At 47.2% G+C, this 16,170-nt stretch overlaps 3 protein-coding genes across 3 annotated transcripts; 2 read left to right on the top strand and 1 right to left on the bottom strand.

Annotated features, from left to right (window-relative positions):
* C8R40DRAFT_1178182 (uncharacterized protein) lies at positions 1-2,360 on the bottom strand (the record flags this gene model as incomplete). Its single annotated transcript, XM_046232824.1, has 9 exons — positions 1-214; positions 268-431; positions 481-651; positions 714-1,466; positions 1,522-1,680; positions 1,731-1,912; positions 1,966-2,016; positions 2,073-2,144; positions 2,201-2,360. The coding sequence occupies 9 exons, from the start codon at positions 2,358-2,360 to the stop codon at positions 1-3; spliced, it is 1,926 nt and encodes a 641-aa protein (XP_046079242.1).
* A 235-nt stretch (positions 2,361-2,595) lies between these two features.
* C8R40DRAFT_1178181 (uncharacterized protein) lies at positions 2,596-4,791 on the top strand (the record flags this gene model as incomplete). The annotated part of the gene is made up of 3 exons (XM_046232823.1): positions 2,596-3,375; positions 3,433-3,723; positions 3,781-4,791. The coding sequence occupies 3 exons, from the start codon at positions 2,596-2,598 to the stop codon at positions 4,789-4,791; spliced, it is 2,082 nt and encodes a 693-aa protein (XP_046079241.1).
* A 450-nt stretch (positions 4,792-5,241) lies between these two features.
* Positions 5,242-5,930, top strand: C8R40DRAFT_1178180 (uncharacterized protein; the record flags this gene model as incomplete). Its single annotated transcript, XM_046232822.1, has 2 exons — positions 5,242-5,518; positions 5,569-5,930. The coding sequence occupies 2 exons, from the start codon at positions 5,242-5,244 to the stop codon at positions 5,928-5,930; spliced, it is 639 nt and encodes a 212-aa protein (XP_046079240.1).
* Positions 5,931-16,170: the final 10,240 nt, after the last annotated feature.

The raw sequence follows: 16,170 nt of genomic DNA, 5'->3' as shown, positions 1-16,170 counted from the left end.
TTATGTACTGATCGTAGTAAGAGCAGGAGCAGTTGAGGCTTCGGTTCCAGAATGTGCCAATGCAACATCGTCAGAGTCACCTACAGGGCTGGGGTAGACATGAGCATGATCATCTCCGTTGCTGTCATCATCACTGTTCTCGATAGCATCCCAATCAATAGCATCAAGATGTTGCTGATTGCACCAGCCATCTCGAGCCGTCATCGAATTCCCACTAGAAAATTTGATAATGAGCTACTATTGATCATCATGTCAATGAAAACTCACGTCGCTTCCACAAAAAGCTTGTGCATGAGCCTGTGGTACTTCGCATGATTCCTACTTTCAATCCCTTCCAAAATGTCAATAGCTAAACCCCAAACCCCATCGAGTTCTAGGGCTGGAAAGCTGCTCTTCATTCCCGTCAAATAATCATGTAGGCAAGCATGAATCTAAAAGAAGTTAATAATGATAGAATAGTCAGAATGAGAAACGACATACCGCCGCAGCTGCAAGAGCTACCATACCTTTGGTTACCTCAAGCTCTTCTGACTTCTCGGAGATCAAAGATTTGAATAGATAAAAGTTCTGCCTGACAATGCTGCCATAGTAAGTTGATGAAAAAAAGCTTCCCGCAGAAAGCTGGCAAAGACAGGGTGTTCGAAAGGCTTCCTGTAGTCTGGCTTTGAATCGTGCATCAATAAAATACATTGAAGAAAGTTTCGGGAGCTCACCATCCCATTGGGCATTTCGGGATAATAGTAGGTGCGTCTGCGAGCCAATACACCTGCTTCGAGACGGCCCACATGGTCTGCCAATCCAAATGCTTGAAGGATGGTTGAAGAATGAGCCTTGAGATCAGCATGTTCATTTCCAATGCGTCTACTGACCTGTGAAGAGATGTTATTGCCTGTGTTAGAGTCAAGATAATAGCTCGCATAGGTTACCAAGGGAATACTGTATGAATCGTGGTCTCCACGCTCAAGCCGGTCACAGACATCATTTTCCCCATCATGACCTGACCTTTCAGCAATCTCCATGAGACACGCGTGCGCCATCTGTTTGATTTTGAATGTGTGAAGCGGCGAGTATTCATGGTTAAAGATCATTTGCAGTTTCCCATAGGTGATGGATTTGTCGATGATTTGAAGCATAACTGGTGGTTGCCCAGTCTTAGCAAGAGTGAATGTTCGAACCTTTTTGATGACGTGAATGTTTGTGCATTCCAACCACGCTGGAGCTGCCGAAGCAGCGTTGAGCTGATTGACAGCAGTGGGAGTAGAAGTGTGGGTAATGGAAAGTGAACGAGAATGTACTTGAGGGAGTTGATTAATGGCAGTGGGAGCAGCGGTGCGGGTAATAGGAAGTGGACGGGAACGAACTTGAGGAAGCTGAGAAAGAATTAGTGGAGCAAGAGGCTGTGAATGACGATGCACCTCAGATTGTAATTTCTGAGCTTGATGACGGGTTACCTTCTTGACTATTTGCTGTAACGTATCACTGGTGAGAACCAATAATAACTAGATACAACTGTGCACGTACCTCGCTCTCTTCTAATTTATTGGCCAAAATGGGTAAGACTGATTCAGTAGAACGACCAGATCTGGAGTGAGAGGTAGAATTAGCTGTGCAAGTATGATTATTGAGCTTCGAAATGATATACTGTACATAATCAAATGTGCCATGCGAGAACTGAACGGCCTTCACATAGATCAGAGACAAGAACTATCACTCATAGTTGTAGTACGTACCTCAGCTTGAATGTAATTTGATGCCCGTGCGTCATCTTTGCACTCTCCTTCAACCTCTGCCTCTGCATCAAGTCCGTCCTCATATTCAGATGTGTCATTTTCATTTTCATCATCTTGTTCTGGTTCCGATTCTGGCTCTAAAGTCTTCTTTGCACGTTTGTGCTTTGTTGGAAGCAGTTGTTCTATCAAGGAAGGTTAATACTCTGAGTGTTAATGCTTTAAAGTCAATAGTCACCTTCATCAGAGGAAGAATCTATTTTGATCTTGGGTGCAGAATACTTGGGACCTATGAAGGTAAAGTTATAAGGAAAGCATTATACAATATGAAGGAAAATGGCATACGGGAAATTGAGGGTGTGACATAGCCTGATTTTGTTGGAAGAGGTGTCGTTCTTGCCCTTGATTTGTTATTTGCTGCAACATTGGTAAGGTCAGTTATGCTATAGTATCGAAGTAGGAAAATAGCAGACTCTGAGTTTTTCTGGTCTTAATTGTTTTGCTAGTGAGGTTTACAGAATTGCCAGCTCGAGCGCTCCGTCGAGGTTGAATGACATCTGCAGTCTCTGTGATGACTGAACTATTAGGCTGGGATATATGTTTGCGTAACCGTTTTGATGACTGAGGAAACATATGAAGTAGTGAAAGTAGGAGATAAATATTAAATGATGGTGGAATTAATAAAGATAGCTGGACAGTGAAAGAAGGGAAGTTGCAAGACCAATCCCTGGGTTCCATTTATGGACTACAACTTACATAACCTAAAACTCTGCTTTCCAGGAGACATGCTGCAAGCATGTGGTCACAGTTAGTACAGTTTACTGTTGCACTCATCCTTCTACTGATCTTTTGATATTCTCACCACAAAATGTCGAATAACTCTTACACTTGTTCTGGCTGTGGACAAAATTATAACCGCTCATCTGATCTCATTCAACATTTGGAGAAAACCCATCAACCTGCATGTCAAGAAGCATATGAAGCTTCTAAACAAGCTATCCATCATAGTCGCTTTATGTCTCCCGTAGACCCTCTAATTTATCACCACTCCCAATTTTCCAGCTCTTCTATTCAGGCACATTTGGCTTCTCAAGATGAGGAAGATGATCCAATTCACCCATTTCAGGGTGATTTTTTTGGTAATGACTACTCCAATGAGGACTTTCCAGGGTTTGATGATGATGATGATTGTGAAGATGATGAAAATGGGAATGAGGAAACTGAGGCTGATCTTGACCCCGAGCTTGAGCCCACCTGGGAACCTGCGCGGGAGCCTGCATCTGTTCTGCAGGAATATGATGAACAAAACACAAGTATAGAGACTGGAGTAGATGATGAAGATGAAGATGTTTCTATGCAGGATGGAAAATCCCTTCTCCGTCACCTGCCTGCCCATCGAGAAGAAATTCATATTGAGCAATTTGGGGGTCAGGCTGGGGCAATAGTAGTTGAACATGACCAAGAACATTCCTTGCCTATCTTTCATGACTCCAAAGATAGGTTTCTTCATTATGAGGCTCATATACCTGGCATCAAAGAGAATAAGTGGGCACCATTTGCCTCACGTATGGACTGGGAGATTGCACGTTGTGCCAAACTCCGTGGTACTGGATCTACTGCATTCTCGGAATTGCTCGCTATTGATGGTGTATGTGTTTAATATTATGTATTCCTCAAATTCAATACTCAGAAAATCTTTGATTAGGTATCTGAGGCTCTACAACTCTCATACAAGAATAGTGATGAATTAAACTCAATTATCGACACTAAACTTCCAGCCCAAAGGCCTGCTTTTGTTCGCCAGGAGGTCGTGATTGCTGGAGAGGCATTGGATCTGTATAAACGACCAGTGATGGAATGTATTCAAGCTTTGTATGGCTCACCTGAGCATGCACACTATTTATGTTTGACACCTGAACGACACTATTCTGATGCCAATAAAACAAATAGGCTATATCATGATATGCACACTGGAAAATGGTGGTGGAGTACACAGGTACATATAAAACTTCTTGCTTTCCTGTTATGCTATTCCTACTGAGAAACTCTACAGAAACAGCTTGAAAAGGATAAGCCTGGTGCTACTATTGTTCCTATTATCCTGTCAAGTGATAAAACTCAGATTACATTATTCCGGAACAAATCAGCATATCCAGTGTACTTGACTATTGGAAATCTTCCAAAAGAGATCTGCCGAAAGCCTTCACAGCAGGGTCAAATACTTCTTGCTTATCTCCCAACATCACGTTTACAGCACATTACTGTTAAAGCAGCACGAAAACAGTCAATTGCAAACTTATTTCATGCTTGTATGGGTGATTTGCTTGCCCCACTGAAAGAGGCTGGTGTAAATGGTGTTGTGTTATCAAGTGGAGATGGCATTAGACGGCGTTGCCATCCAATCCTTGCTGTTTATATTGGTGACTATCCAGAGCAGATGCTTGTGACATGTAGTTATTATGGTACCAGTCCTGTGTGCACAGTCTCAAAAAATCAGCTTGGTGATTATCCCTGCTCTGCAGAGCTTCGTGATCCTGTTAAAGCTGTTCAAGCTGCTAAGTTAATCAACACTGCTGAATGGACAAAGCATTGTAGTGATGCTGATATGAAGCCCATTCAACATCCTTTCTGGGAGGACCTTCCTTATACAGACATTTTCCGCTCAATAACACCAGATATTCTCCACCAGATGTATCAAGGGGTGATGAAACATCTCATTGTATGGATCACAACCATTGTTGGGGCTGATGAAGTTGATGCACGTGTTCGACGACTCCCAGCAAGACATGGAATCCGTCATTTTCACAAAGGCATTACCACACTTTCATGGGTCAGTGGTACTGAGCATAAGCAGATGTGCACCTTCCTTCTTGCTTTGGTCACTGATATACCCAGAAAGACCACATCACAATCAAATCGCCTTTTGATTGCAACCCGTGCATTACTTGACTTTCTGTATTTGTCATGTTATCCTATTCACAGTGATGAATCTTTGACCATGGTTGAAACTTCTCTTTCCACTTTCCATGCCAACAAAGATATTTTCATTGAGCTTGGGGCTTGAGAACATTTCAATTTTCCTAAAATTCACTATCTATGCCATTTTGTCCCTGGGTTCAAGCTCTTTGGTACTTCTGATAACTATAATACAGAAACCACAGAACGTCTCCATATTGACTTCACCAAGGATGCATACCAAGCTTCAAACTGGAAGGATGAGTATTCTCAAATGACAAAATGGCTGGAACGACGTGAAAAGGTGGTACAGCACACCAATTACCTTTCATGGTGCAAGTCTCAGAGGGGTCTAAATCCTCAAAGCATCCCTTTTATTGTCCCAGGGGTCCGTTATGACTTTCCAGGTTCCCAAAGATCATTACAAGACATGCAGTGTAGCTTAACACATGTTCTGACAAAGTTCCTTACTCGAAAAATGGTATCATTCTCAAAGCTCATGCAAATAAAGCCAGACCAACAGGGCTATGGAGCATTTAATTTTGAGTATGCATTGAAAATGTTCATTGTTCAGCACAGTGATCCTCAGTCTACTACTATTGGCCAAATTGAGGATATAACAACTTTTCTTTCACTTCCATTCCAAAGTGTACCAGTCTGGCATAGGATCAAATTCAGGAATGAGGACTTATATGGAACTAAGACCCTTGATGTTGTGGCTGCACATCCTCATTGTTATAATTCACATGGCCAAATTACACAGATCTTTCAATTTGATGCAGCACTGATCCGAGTTCAGCCAAAGGTTGATGCTAGCAACTTGGACTTTCTCCAAGGTAGGCATAATTTCTATACTCTTCATGACTAGACTCTTACTTGGTCCTAGGATTACAAGTTGGCCGTATTCGTGTCATTTTTTCAATCCCATCTCAGCACCTTGCTCGTCTCATTCTTCCCAAGGGTATTGTGCTGCCTACACATTTAGCATATGTTGAATGGTTCACAAAATTCTCTCAAAAACCAGAACCTCATAGTGGTCTTTACCGTGTCAAACCACTTTTTAACAGAGATGGCTCTCGAGCTGCATCTGTGATCTCTGTAGAGATGATACAACAAAGTGTACATCTGTATCCCAAGTGGGGTGGAGTAGTACCATCTATATGGTCATATGAGTCAGTATTAGACCAAAGCCCTTCATTTCTTGTCAGTCCTTTCACAGACATCCACACATACTTCAATATGTCATAGATTATTCTGTAGAGCATTCTGATAGCCTCAAAACTGTATGATTTTGGGTGATAATGCTTGCACATCATTTAGCTACATATGTGTCTACTTTTTACTGCTTAGCTATAGACCCTTGGATTTCTGCATGACTCAGTGGTATATTACATCGTTTGATTGATCTTGAAGTTTACATTGAAGAGAAGAATTAAAGACAATGCAAAGAAGCTCTTGGCTTAATTTGTTAACTATGTGAACTTGAGGTTTAATGAGGACTATTATACCTATATAGTTCAGAAATATATCAAACAAGTTCGAAATAAATTGGTTTTGTATGACATTTCAGAAATATCAGAAATTTTGAAAATCTAGGTTTGGTTTGTCACACTTTTCGAAAATTTCATGTAATTGTCTCATATTTCAAGGGGACGGTTTTCCTGATGTTTCCTTGGCATTGTCTCTTGCATCCTGTTAACATTTGATGACTCACATACCATCTATGGAACATTGTTCTCTTATTACAAACCACTATCTCACTATCGTGTTATTAGTCTCACCGTTGTGTTATCAATCCCACCATTGTGTACTATTACTATAGGACTACCAGTAGGATACATCGTATTGTACTTCCTTTCTCTCTCGCTATGTTTAGCTGTAACATGACATCGTCTATGTAAGACCTGGGTCAAAATGGGTCTTAGGGTAGGTTTTGGTATGTGGAGGTTTATGTTGTAGCGTGCTAGGAGCAGGCTGGAGCTCGAAGGGAGCTACGAGAACCGCGACCGAGGACGGGAATGACCTAGTAGTGGTTGGAACGACGAGAGGGTGACCCTTGAGGGGTTCCTAGGAGGTCCAGGGAGTGTCAAGTCCATGCCGCGGGCCTCCATTCCGCCGCTCGGTACTCCGAAGATCTGCTCTTATTGTAATCTCTCCCTATTGTTCTTTCTCGCTACACATATCCTTTCGTCCTAGTCTCTCATTATTGTCTTTTACTCTTTCGTTCTAGTCTCTCCTTATTGTCTTTTACTCTACCCTGCAGGTACTACTCGTATAGCTCCTAGTAGTTAGTCTGGCGCTCCGCACCGATGCGCCGTTCCGTAGATATAAATACTGCCTGTACGCTACTGTAGTTCCTCAGTTTAATTATCAACTTAGATCGACTTAGATTCCCTCTTTCACTCTGTGCTCCTCTAAGTCTTCAGGCTTACTGCCTTGAAGCTCTCTCTACTCTACCTTAGGACTTATACGTTCTCTGGTTCGCTCCTCGTCACCGGCGTTATCGCCGCTCCGACTTGGCTGCTACTCAGCTCCTCTCTTCTATACTCTCGACCTCCGGGGACTTACGGCGTAACGGCGGTGTTGTTAATAACTTCACTACTGTCCCATTCGTATTCCGCACTTAGACACTCTGTGACCTCTGGCACGGTTACACGGGTTACATGATCTTAACAGTATAATTAAACTCAATCCGTTAACGTCGTACTGACATATCATTTTTTATGCCTCCGAAAACTCGAGCTCAATCTAGAGCTAACTCCGAAGAAAACACTTTCTTCACTACAGCTCAATCATTTGCCCCATTCTCCGACTCTATCTCTGCTATCGGTCAACCACGTCGCCGTAATCGCGGTTTCGGTCCAGCTACAGTCCCAACTACGTCGACTCTCCCTGAAGCCATGGAAGAGGAACAACAATTCGAATACAGCACCCTGTACACTGGGGACGGACAACCTGTCCAAGTCCTGACCCCTCGCCGTGGACAACCCCCCGTGGTCGCTCCGGCTCGGGGCCGGTCAACTGCTCGAATTGATTCTCCAATTCTCCAAGCCATAGCCCGCCGTACGGGAAAACAACCCCAACGTCGAGCTGCTTCTGAATCTCCTCGTGACCCACCTCCTCACTTCGATTTGGACACTGGTGATCACGATGATCAAGACCCTCCTGTCGATCCCGACGATCCGGGTGCCGACAACAACAATGACGATCTGGATGACGACTCCGGCGGTTTACCGCGTGGTGAGCCTGGTGACCCCAGTGGGCCTGGCGGTCCCGGCGGTCCCGGCGGCCCTGGTGGTCCTGGTGGACCTGGTGGACCTCGTTCCCCAATCTCTCCTGACATCCCCAACGAGCAACGAGCTATGTTGGAACTCCTCTCGGGGTTCAAGGGTTCCATTGAGACCCTTGGTACCGTCCTCGCCGCCCTCGGCCGCCCTTCTGACAGCTCTGAATCCAAGAGCAAGGTCAAGGAGCCAGAGGTCTTCGACGGTTCGGATCCCCGAAAACTCAAGACGTTCTTCGTCAATCTCGCCCTGGTCTTTAATGACCGTCCAAAGTACTTCACCGACCAACGGAAGGTGAACTATACCCTTTCCTATCTCAGTGGGTCAGCCAAAGAATGGTTTGTCCCTGATATCCTCGATCCGGATCTCGACTCGCTGCCGGCCTGGACGTCCTCCTTCAAGGCCCTAGTAAAGGAGCTTCAGGACAATTTCGGCGTTTACGACGCCCAAGGCGAGGCCGAAGATTCTCTCGGTAATCTGAAGATGAAGGAAACCGAGAACATCCGGAAATACAATATCCGGTTCAACACCCTGGCTGCTAGTACCAACTGGGATTCTGCTGCCCTGAAATGGGCTTATGGACGAGGCTTAGCTGAGCGCATCAAGGACGAAATGGCGCGTTTGCCCGAGCCGGCGACGCTCGCCGATTATCGTCAAGAAGTTCTTCGTATTGACAATCGTTATTGGAAACGCGAGGAAACTAGAAAGCGTGAGGCTGGTAAGCCTTTTATTGCTCGGAACCCGAAGAAGGGTTCCTCGGACTTCAAGACTGGTTCTACTAACCAGCAAAACAATTCTCAGCCTTCGGGCTCTTCGGCGCCGCTCACGCCGAAACCTAAACCCTTCTCTGGTGGAAAGCCTAACAACAATGGTAAGCCCCAGAACTCTTCGAATTCCGGCCAATCCGGCGGTCAGCGCCCCGCGTTCAACCATCTAGGAGCAGATGGTAAAGTACTTCCCTCCGAACGGGAGAGAAGGATGAAGAACAACCTTTGTCTCTTCTGCGGTGGTAAGCATCAGATTGCTGACTGCAATAAGCGAAAGGCCCGAGAATCGAAGGGCCGCGCTGCCGAGGTTAAAGGATCAGGTTCGTACCTCACCTGGGGAGTTATATCTCAACGCGTCCGCTCTTTCTTCTATTGAACGATCTCTTGTAATATCTTTGACTACTGAATTTCCTTTATCCGATTCGGCCGCGCCGGCCGAACCTATCTCTGCTCTTCTCAAATTTCCTACTCTTGTTGATTCTGGTTCTACTGACTCTTTCATTGATACTCGTTATGTTTCACAAAATTCTATTCCTACGACCAAAATCTCTCCTGTTAATCTTCGTCTCTTTGATGGTTCATTATCTTCTAAACCCATTACCGATATGGCGAATATCGCCGTTCGGTTCCCTTCCGGCGAGCTGCTTCTATTACCCTTTTATGTTACACATTTAGATTCATCTTGTAAAGCAGTACTAGGTTACAGTTTCTTATCCCGCTACAATCCGTTGATTGACTGGGCATCTCGAAACATTACGTTCCGTAACACTTCACACTTTGATTCTCCACAGACGTCTGTGCCTTCTGCCGTCAACACTGTTGATGCAAAGGTCGCTGTTCCGCTACCGGAACCTTCGCCGTCGGTTTCACCGACAATTCTGGAGACCCCTCCTGGGGACTCACCTCGCTCTCGCTCTCGCTCCCGCTCTCGGACCCTACGGGCCAAGCCCCTTTCGTCCAAATTTCCCTTTGAACCCATCTATTCTTACCCTACGGTCTCTCAATTCGCTGCTCAACTGGAAACTCCCGAGGTCGACATTGCACTCGTCAGTGCTGCAGTCTTTAACAGGGCTTGCAAGGACGCTGGTATGGAACCGATTCTACTTCGTGCTATCCACTCAGAGGTCGCGGCCCGCGCCGCCGACCGCTCTTCCGCCACTCCTACTATCCCTCCACTCCATCCTTCTATCCCAGAAGAGTACGCGGAGTTTGCAGACGTCTTCGACGAGATTGCTGCAGATTCACTTCCTGAACATAGACCTTACGACCTGAAGATTGACTTGGAAGAAGGCGCTTCGCCGCCTCTCGGCCGTATTTATCCTTTGTCTGAAAAGGAGTTAGTCGCCCTTAAAGACTTTATTGACAAACAGCTGGCTACTGGTGCCATTACCCCATCATCCTCTCCTCACGGCGCTCCGGTCCTTTTTGTCCCGAAGAAAGACGGCAAACTTCGCCTTTGCGTCGATTTTCGTGGACTCAATCGTATCACCAAAAAGGATCGTTACCCACTCCCACTCATATCAGATCTCCTCGACGCTCCGAAAAGAGCTAAAATATACACCAAATTGGATCTCGCCCACGCTTATCATCTGGTCAGAATCGCTGAAGGTGACGAATGGAAAACCACCTTTCGGACCCGCTACGGCTCTTACGAATGGAAGGTCATGCCGTTCGGCCTTACGAACGCCCCTGCGGCTTTCCAGCGGTTTGTTAATGACATCTTCTCTGACATGCTCGATGTCTGTGTCATCGTCTATCTTGACGATATTCTGATCTACTCTGATACGCCAGAAGAACACCGAGAACACGTTAAGGAAGTCCTTCGGCGGTTACGGAAACATCGGCTTTACGCCAACCCCGAGAAGTGCGAATTCAATATGGATACTGTTGAGTATTTGGGTTATATTCTTTCTCCCGACGGATTGACTATGTCCAAGGAGAAAGTTCAGACCGTTCTAGAGTGGCCGGTTCCGAGGAAGGTTAAGGACATTCAGTCCTTCCTGGGTTTTGCAAACTTCTATCGTCGTTTTATTTATAATTACAGTGATATCGTTGTGCCGATGACTCGGCTTACCCGAAAAGGCGCGTCCTGGATCTGGGACAGCAGCTGTCAAGAGGCCTTCGAAAATCTGAAAATCGCTTTCACTTCTGCGCCAATACTGGCCCATTGGGAGCCGAATCGCCCACTTATCGTGGAGACCGACGCTTCCGATTACGCCATTGCGGCTATTCTTTCCATCCAATATGCTGACGGTGAAATTCATCCCCTAGCCTTCCTTTCCAGAACGCTTCATGCGGCAGAACTCAACTACGATACCCACGACAAAGAGCTACTGGCCATCTTCGAGGCCTTTAAAGCTTGGTGTCATTATCTGGAAGGTTCGGGTGATCCGGTGGACGTCGTCACCGATCACAAAAATCTTGAGTATTTCTCTACTACCAAGGTTCTCACCCGCCGACAGGTCCGATGGTCAGAATTTTTACATCAATTTAATATGGTCATTCGCTTCCGGCCGGGGAAACTCGGCGAGAAACCCGACTCGATAACTAGACGCTGGGACGTCTACCCTAAAGAGGGGGATATCGGCTACGCCCAAGTGAACCCTCACAACTTCCGTCCTATCTTTACTAACGAACAACTCACTGCTTCTCTTCGAGCTACCTTCTTGGAAGGTCCGGTTTTACGAGCCTCGATTATCATGGATATCGAAGCCCTACACCAGGCAATTATCCTCGCCCTTCCCGCCGATCCGAGCTCCGTTGCTGGTTTGGAACTTGCTAAAGATCCTTCCAATGAACGTTGGAGCTTAGGTAGTGACAAGCTACTACGCCTTGACGACCGTATTTATGTCCCTAATCACGGCGATCTTCGCCTTCAAGTCCTTCGCTATTTCCATGATCATCCACTCTCAGGCCATTTCGGCCAGAACCGCACTCTCGAAGCTGTACGTCGTCAATACACCTGGCCCAAGGTCAGAGACTTTGTTCGTGACTACGTTACTTCCTGCACTATCTGTGGTCGCAATAAGCCCCGCCGTCACCGGCCTTACGGCTTGTTGAAACCTTTACCGGTTCCGGTCCGACCATGGGATTCCATTTCCATGGACTTCATTGAGCAACTGCCAATGTCGAATGGCTTTACCGCTATTCTCGTCGTTGTGGATCGATCTTCCAAACAAGCTATATTTATTCCAACTCACGACACCATTACTTCCGAACAACTAGCTGAGCTTTTTGTTATTCATGTCTTCTCTAAACATGGTGTTCCTAATCATGTCACTTCTGATCGCGGTTCTGAATTTGTTTCGGCGTTTTTCCGGGCTCTCGGTAAAGCGCTCTCCATGGAACTTCACTATACCTCTGGATACCATCCGGAAGCCGATGGGCAAACCGAGCGTGTCAATCAGACTCTCGAACAGTACATCAGGATCTATTGTTCCTACCAACAAGATGACTGGTCGCCTCTACTTCCGATCGCCGAGTTCGCCTATAACAACGCTCCCAATGCTTCCACTGGTATTACTCCATTCTTCGCTAACAAAGGATACCACCCAAACATCACCGTTCGGCCCGAGGTCGATATGAAGTCTGACCTAGCTAGAGACTTCGTCGTCAACCTTGATGAACTCCACGTTTTCCTTCGAGAAGAAATCCTTTTAGCCCAATCTCGTTACAAGGAACAAGCTGACAGGAAAAGAATCTCGCACCCGGAGTTCCCGATCGGCTCCGAAGTATTCGTTCTTGCTAAGCACATTCGCTCTACTCGTCCTACTGAAAAATTCTCAGAAAAATATCTTGGTCCTTTCAAGGTCATCAGTCGACCTGGTACTTTGTCTTACGAGCTCAAGCTCCCAGACTATCTTCGCCGCATTCATCCGGTTTTCCACGTCTCACAGCTGGAGCCGGTTACGCCGAATCCTTTCCCGAATCGTACTCAATCTCCTCCACCTCCAATTGAAGTTGATGGGGAAGAGGAGTACAACGTTGCCGAAATCCTCGACTCCAAGCTGGACAGAAGGTATAAACGTTGTCCTCTACGTTATTACATTCGGTGGGCCGGTTATGAAGGTACCGACGATGAGTTCTCTTGGGTTGCTGCTGATGAATTACATGCTGACGAACTTGTACCGGCGTTCCACGCCCGATACCCTCACAAACCTGGACCTTGATCACAAAAATCATTTTATTCCATTTCCCTTTTTCGCCGCGCTCCGCCGAAGTTTACTTTGTGCGTTTAGAGGATAAACACGATGATAGCAAATTGAGTGTTTATCTCTTTCTCTTAAGTGCTTACTTTCTCCTTCAATGTATTTTTTCACTTATATTTCATTTACATTTACAACTACTTACACTTCGAACTAATTAATTCTTCCGCCGCTTCGCGGCCCATTCGCTTTCCGATTTCAAAAAACGAGTTAACATTTTTTTATATATACAAGTCCAAAAAAGATAAACTTTACAAGGGGGGCAGAGCTACACGAAGAGTACAAGAAAGTACAAGAAAGGCCGAGAGGCCGAGGTCCGATGTCCGTTACTACGCCACTACTTCCTTCTCCTTTCCCTTCTCCGAGGCCACCGTCTTCGCCGTGAGTGGCGCCGGTGCCTCCCCCTCTCCTTCCTCCTCTGCTTCCATCTCCTCCGCTTCTCCCTCTCCATCCTTCTCTACTTCTTCCTCCACTTCCTTCTCCTCTTCTTCTTCCTCTGTACTCTCCTCCACTACCCTCCGTCGCTTCAGCGGTCGCCGCCGCTCGGTCCTCCTACTCGACGGCCCTGCCACCGCCGGTCCCTCTCCCATACCCATCATCGCCATCCTGGTCTCCATGGCAATAAGACGGGCGTGGTCATCTTCCTGCCTCCTCAACAGCTGACGAAGGTATTGATGAGATTTCGAGTTGGCCTCCCGCAAGGCCCTCAAATCGGCGAGGCTCTGCGCCATCTGACTCTCCATAACCGCGATCCGCTCCCCGGAACCGCCTTCTCGCTTGACCGTCGATGGTCGCCCCGAAAAGGAGCACCGGACCTTGGAATCGTGACATGGCTTGCAGATGACGGAACTCCGCTTGCTGGCCTGCTGTAGGCAGGGGATTTTCTTGGCCTTGCACCTCTCACAAGGCTCCCTCTCTTCTTCGTCATCGTCGTCTTCATCCCCGTCATCGCCGTCGTCGGGATCTCCGCCCACCGGCTAAAAAACAAAACGTTAGTGAAGGGAGTGAAATCACAAGAAAGCTTGACTCACCTGGGCCTGGGCCTTGCCTTTCCCCTTTACTACTCGGCGAACCTCCACTACCGGCCTTCTCGGAGAAGCGGACATCTCACTGGGAGAAGTCCCCCTTTGACTCCTGGCGGTCGCCGCCTCGGCCAAAAGTCTTCTCCGTTCTGCCACCTCTTCCTCCTGCTGACGAGCCCGAATGGCCCGCTCCCGCGCCTCCTGCGCCGCTCGCTCTCTAGCCGCCGCCGCCTTAGCAGCCTTCTCTTCCGCGGCTTTCTTCGCCGCAGCGGCCGCCTTCCTTGCCCTCACCCTCTCTACGCGCGCCTGCGCCCTCCGGATGATTTCATCTTCGTCCTCCTCCTCTTCTACCAGGTCGTCCTCCTCGTGGTTAGTGAGGTCGATGGGCGGGGGCGGAATAGGGCGCGACCTCGAAGGGCCGGCGGTCGACGAGCTGGTTGTGGTAGTTTGAGTTCGGCTGTTTGTCATGTTGGTGGACTTAGCGAATTTTGGAAAAGTTAGGGCCTTAGCGGCAAAACCCTGGGCCTTTTATACGGCAAAACTGCGCACGGACCAGCGAAAATTTTCCTTCGAATTGTACTTGGTGTACGGTGAACCAAAAATTTTCACTGATGACTAACGCCATTTCCCGGTACCAACGGCTTTCGAAAATTTTCCTGCTGACTGATAGGCCAAATCCCCGATCCTGACGGCCTTTAAAATTTTCCTTGGTGACTAACCAACTACCGGTATTAATGGCTTTCGAGGGCTCAAGCCTAAGAGGGGGATACTGTCAAGTCCATGCCGCGGGCCTCCATTCCGCCGCTCGGTACTCCGAAGATCTGCTCTTATTGTAATCTCTCCCTATTGTTCTTTCTCGCTACACATATCCTTTCGTCCTAGTCTCTCATTATTGTCTTTTACTCTTTCGTTCTAGTCTCTCCTTATTGTCTTTTACTCTACCCTGCAGGTACTACTCGTATAGCTCCTAGTAGTTAGTCTGGCGCTCCGCACCGATGCGCCGTTCCGTAGATATAAATACTGCCTGTACGCTACTGTAGTTCCTCAGTTTAATTATCAACTTAGATCGACTTAGATTCCCTCTTTCACTCTGTGCTCCTCTAAGTCTTCAGGCTTACTGCCTTGAAGCTCTCTCTACTCTACCTTAGGACTTATACGTTCTCTGGTTCGCTCCTCGTCACCGGCGTTATCGCCGCTCCGACTTGGCTGCTACTCAGCTCCTCTCTTCTATACTCTCGACCTCCGGGGACTTACGGCGTAACGGCGGTGTTGTTAATAACTTCACTACTGTCCCATTCGTATTCCGCACTTAGACACTCTGTGACCTCTGGCACGGTTACACGGGTTACATGATCTTAACAGGGAGGTTCAGGAAGAGTGCGGGACCGTACGATATTGCGTAGTAGGAGTTGTACTCGCTAGAACGTCAATATAGGATCGAGTAGGTAGTTTATGCAACTGGGTCTCGAGGGTGTAAGCTCCCGAGAAGGGATACACCAGGGAGGGTAGGTCCCTGGGGGCTAGGTTTTGAGGATGGTCGTCCTCGAGTGTGGGAGGTGGTAACGGAGAAGCAATACGTAGTTCGACGTGAGGGGTAGCTTCGACGTTACCTAGATCGAGGTCCCGAAGCTTACGAAGTAGCTAGGGAGCTCTGGGAGGTTTGGGGAAGGGTAGCTCACCAAGCGGGTAGGCGTTGGGGAGCTTTAGTAATGTTCGAGGGAGCTCGTAGACTCACTCGGAAGGCTTAGACTTGAAGTAAAAGCGTATATTCGATCGTATAGACGATCAGAGAGACAATAGACAGTAGTAGAGAGAAACAGAGAGTAGAGAGAATTCCGTATAGGTAGCAGGTACAAAGGGACAGGGACTGGACCTATGTAAAGGGTGTGTGTTCAAAATATACCAAGCTGGGGCTTCAGGACATTGCGGCGTTACTTAAATAGGTACGGGAAGTGAACAAGGGAACATCTGGAGGCATGAGGTAGCTAATCGGAGGGAGGGAGGTAATCGAGATTAATACTTAAAGGGGTTATCGGCTAGAGGGTTTTCGTACGCGTGTCGGGGTGAAGGACATTTGGGTAGCTGCTTCAGAAATACTTGGGGAGGTGTCTGGTGGTACTTGGGGAGGTGCAGAGGACATACGGGAGGTGGGTAGGACGTATGGTAACGTGCGGTGGGTACTGGGACTGGTCTGGTTGTAGCCAGGGCAT

This window comes from Lentinula edodes (genome assembly GCF_021015755.1).
Source record: "Lentinula edodes strain Le(Bin) 0899 ss11 chromosome Unknown C8R40scaffold_76, whole genome shotgun sequence".
NCBI lineage: Eukaryota > Fungi > Basidiomycota > Agaricomycetes > Agaricales > Omphalotaceae > Lentinula > Lentinula edodes.
The sequence above is the reverse complement of the archived record's forward strand: the minus strand, read 5'-3'. Positions and strand labels throughout refer to the sequence as shown.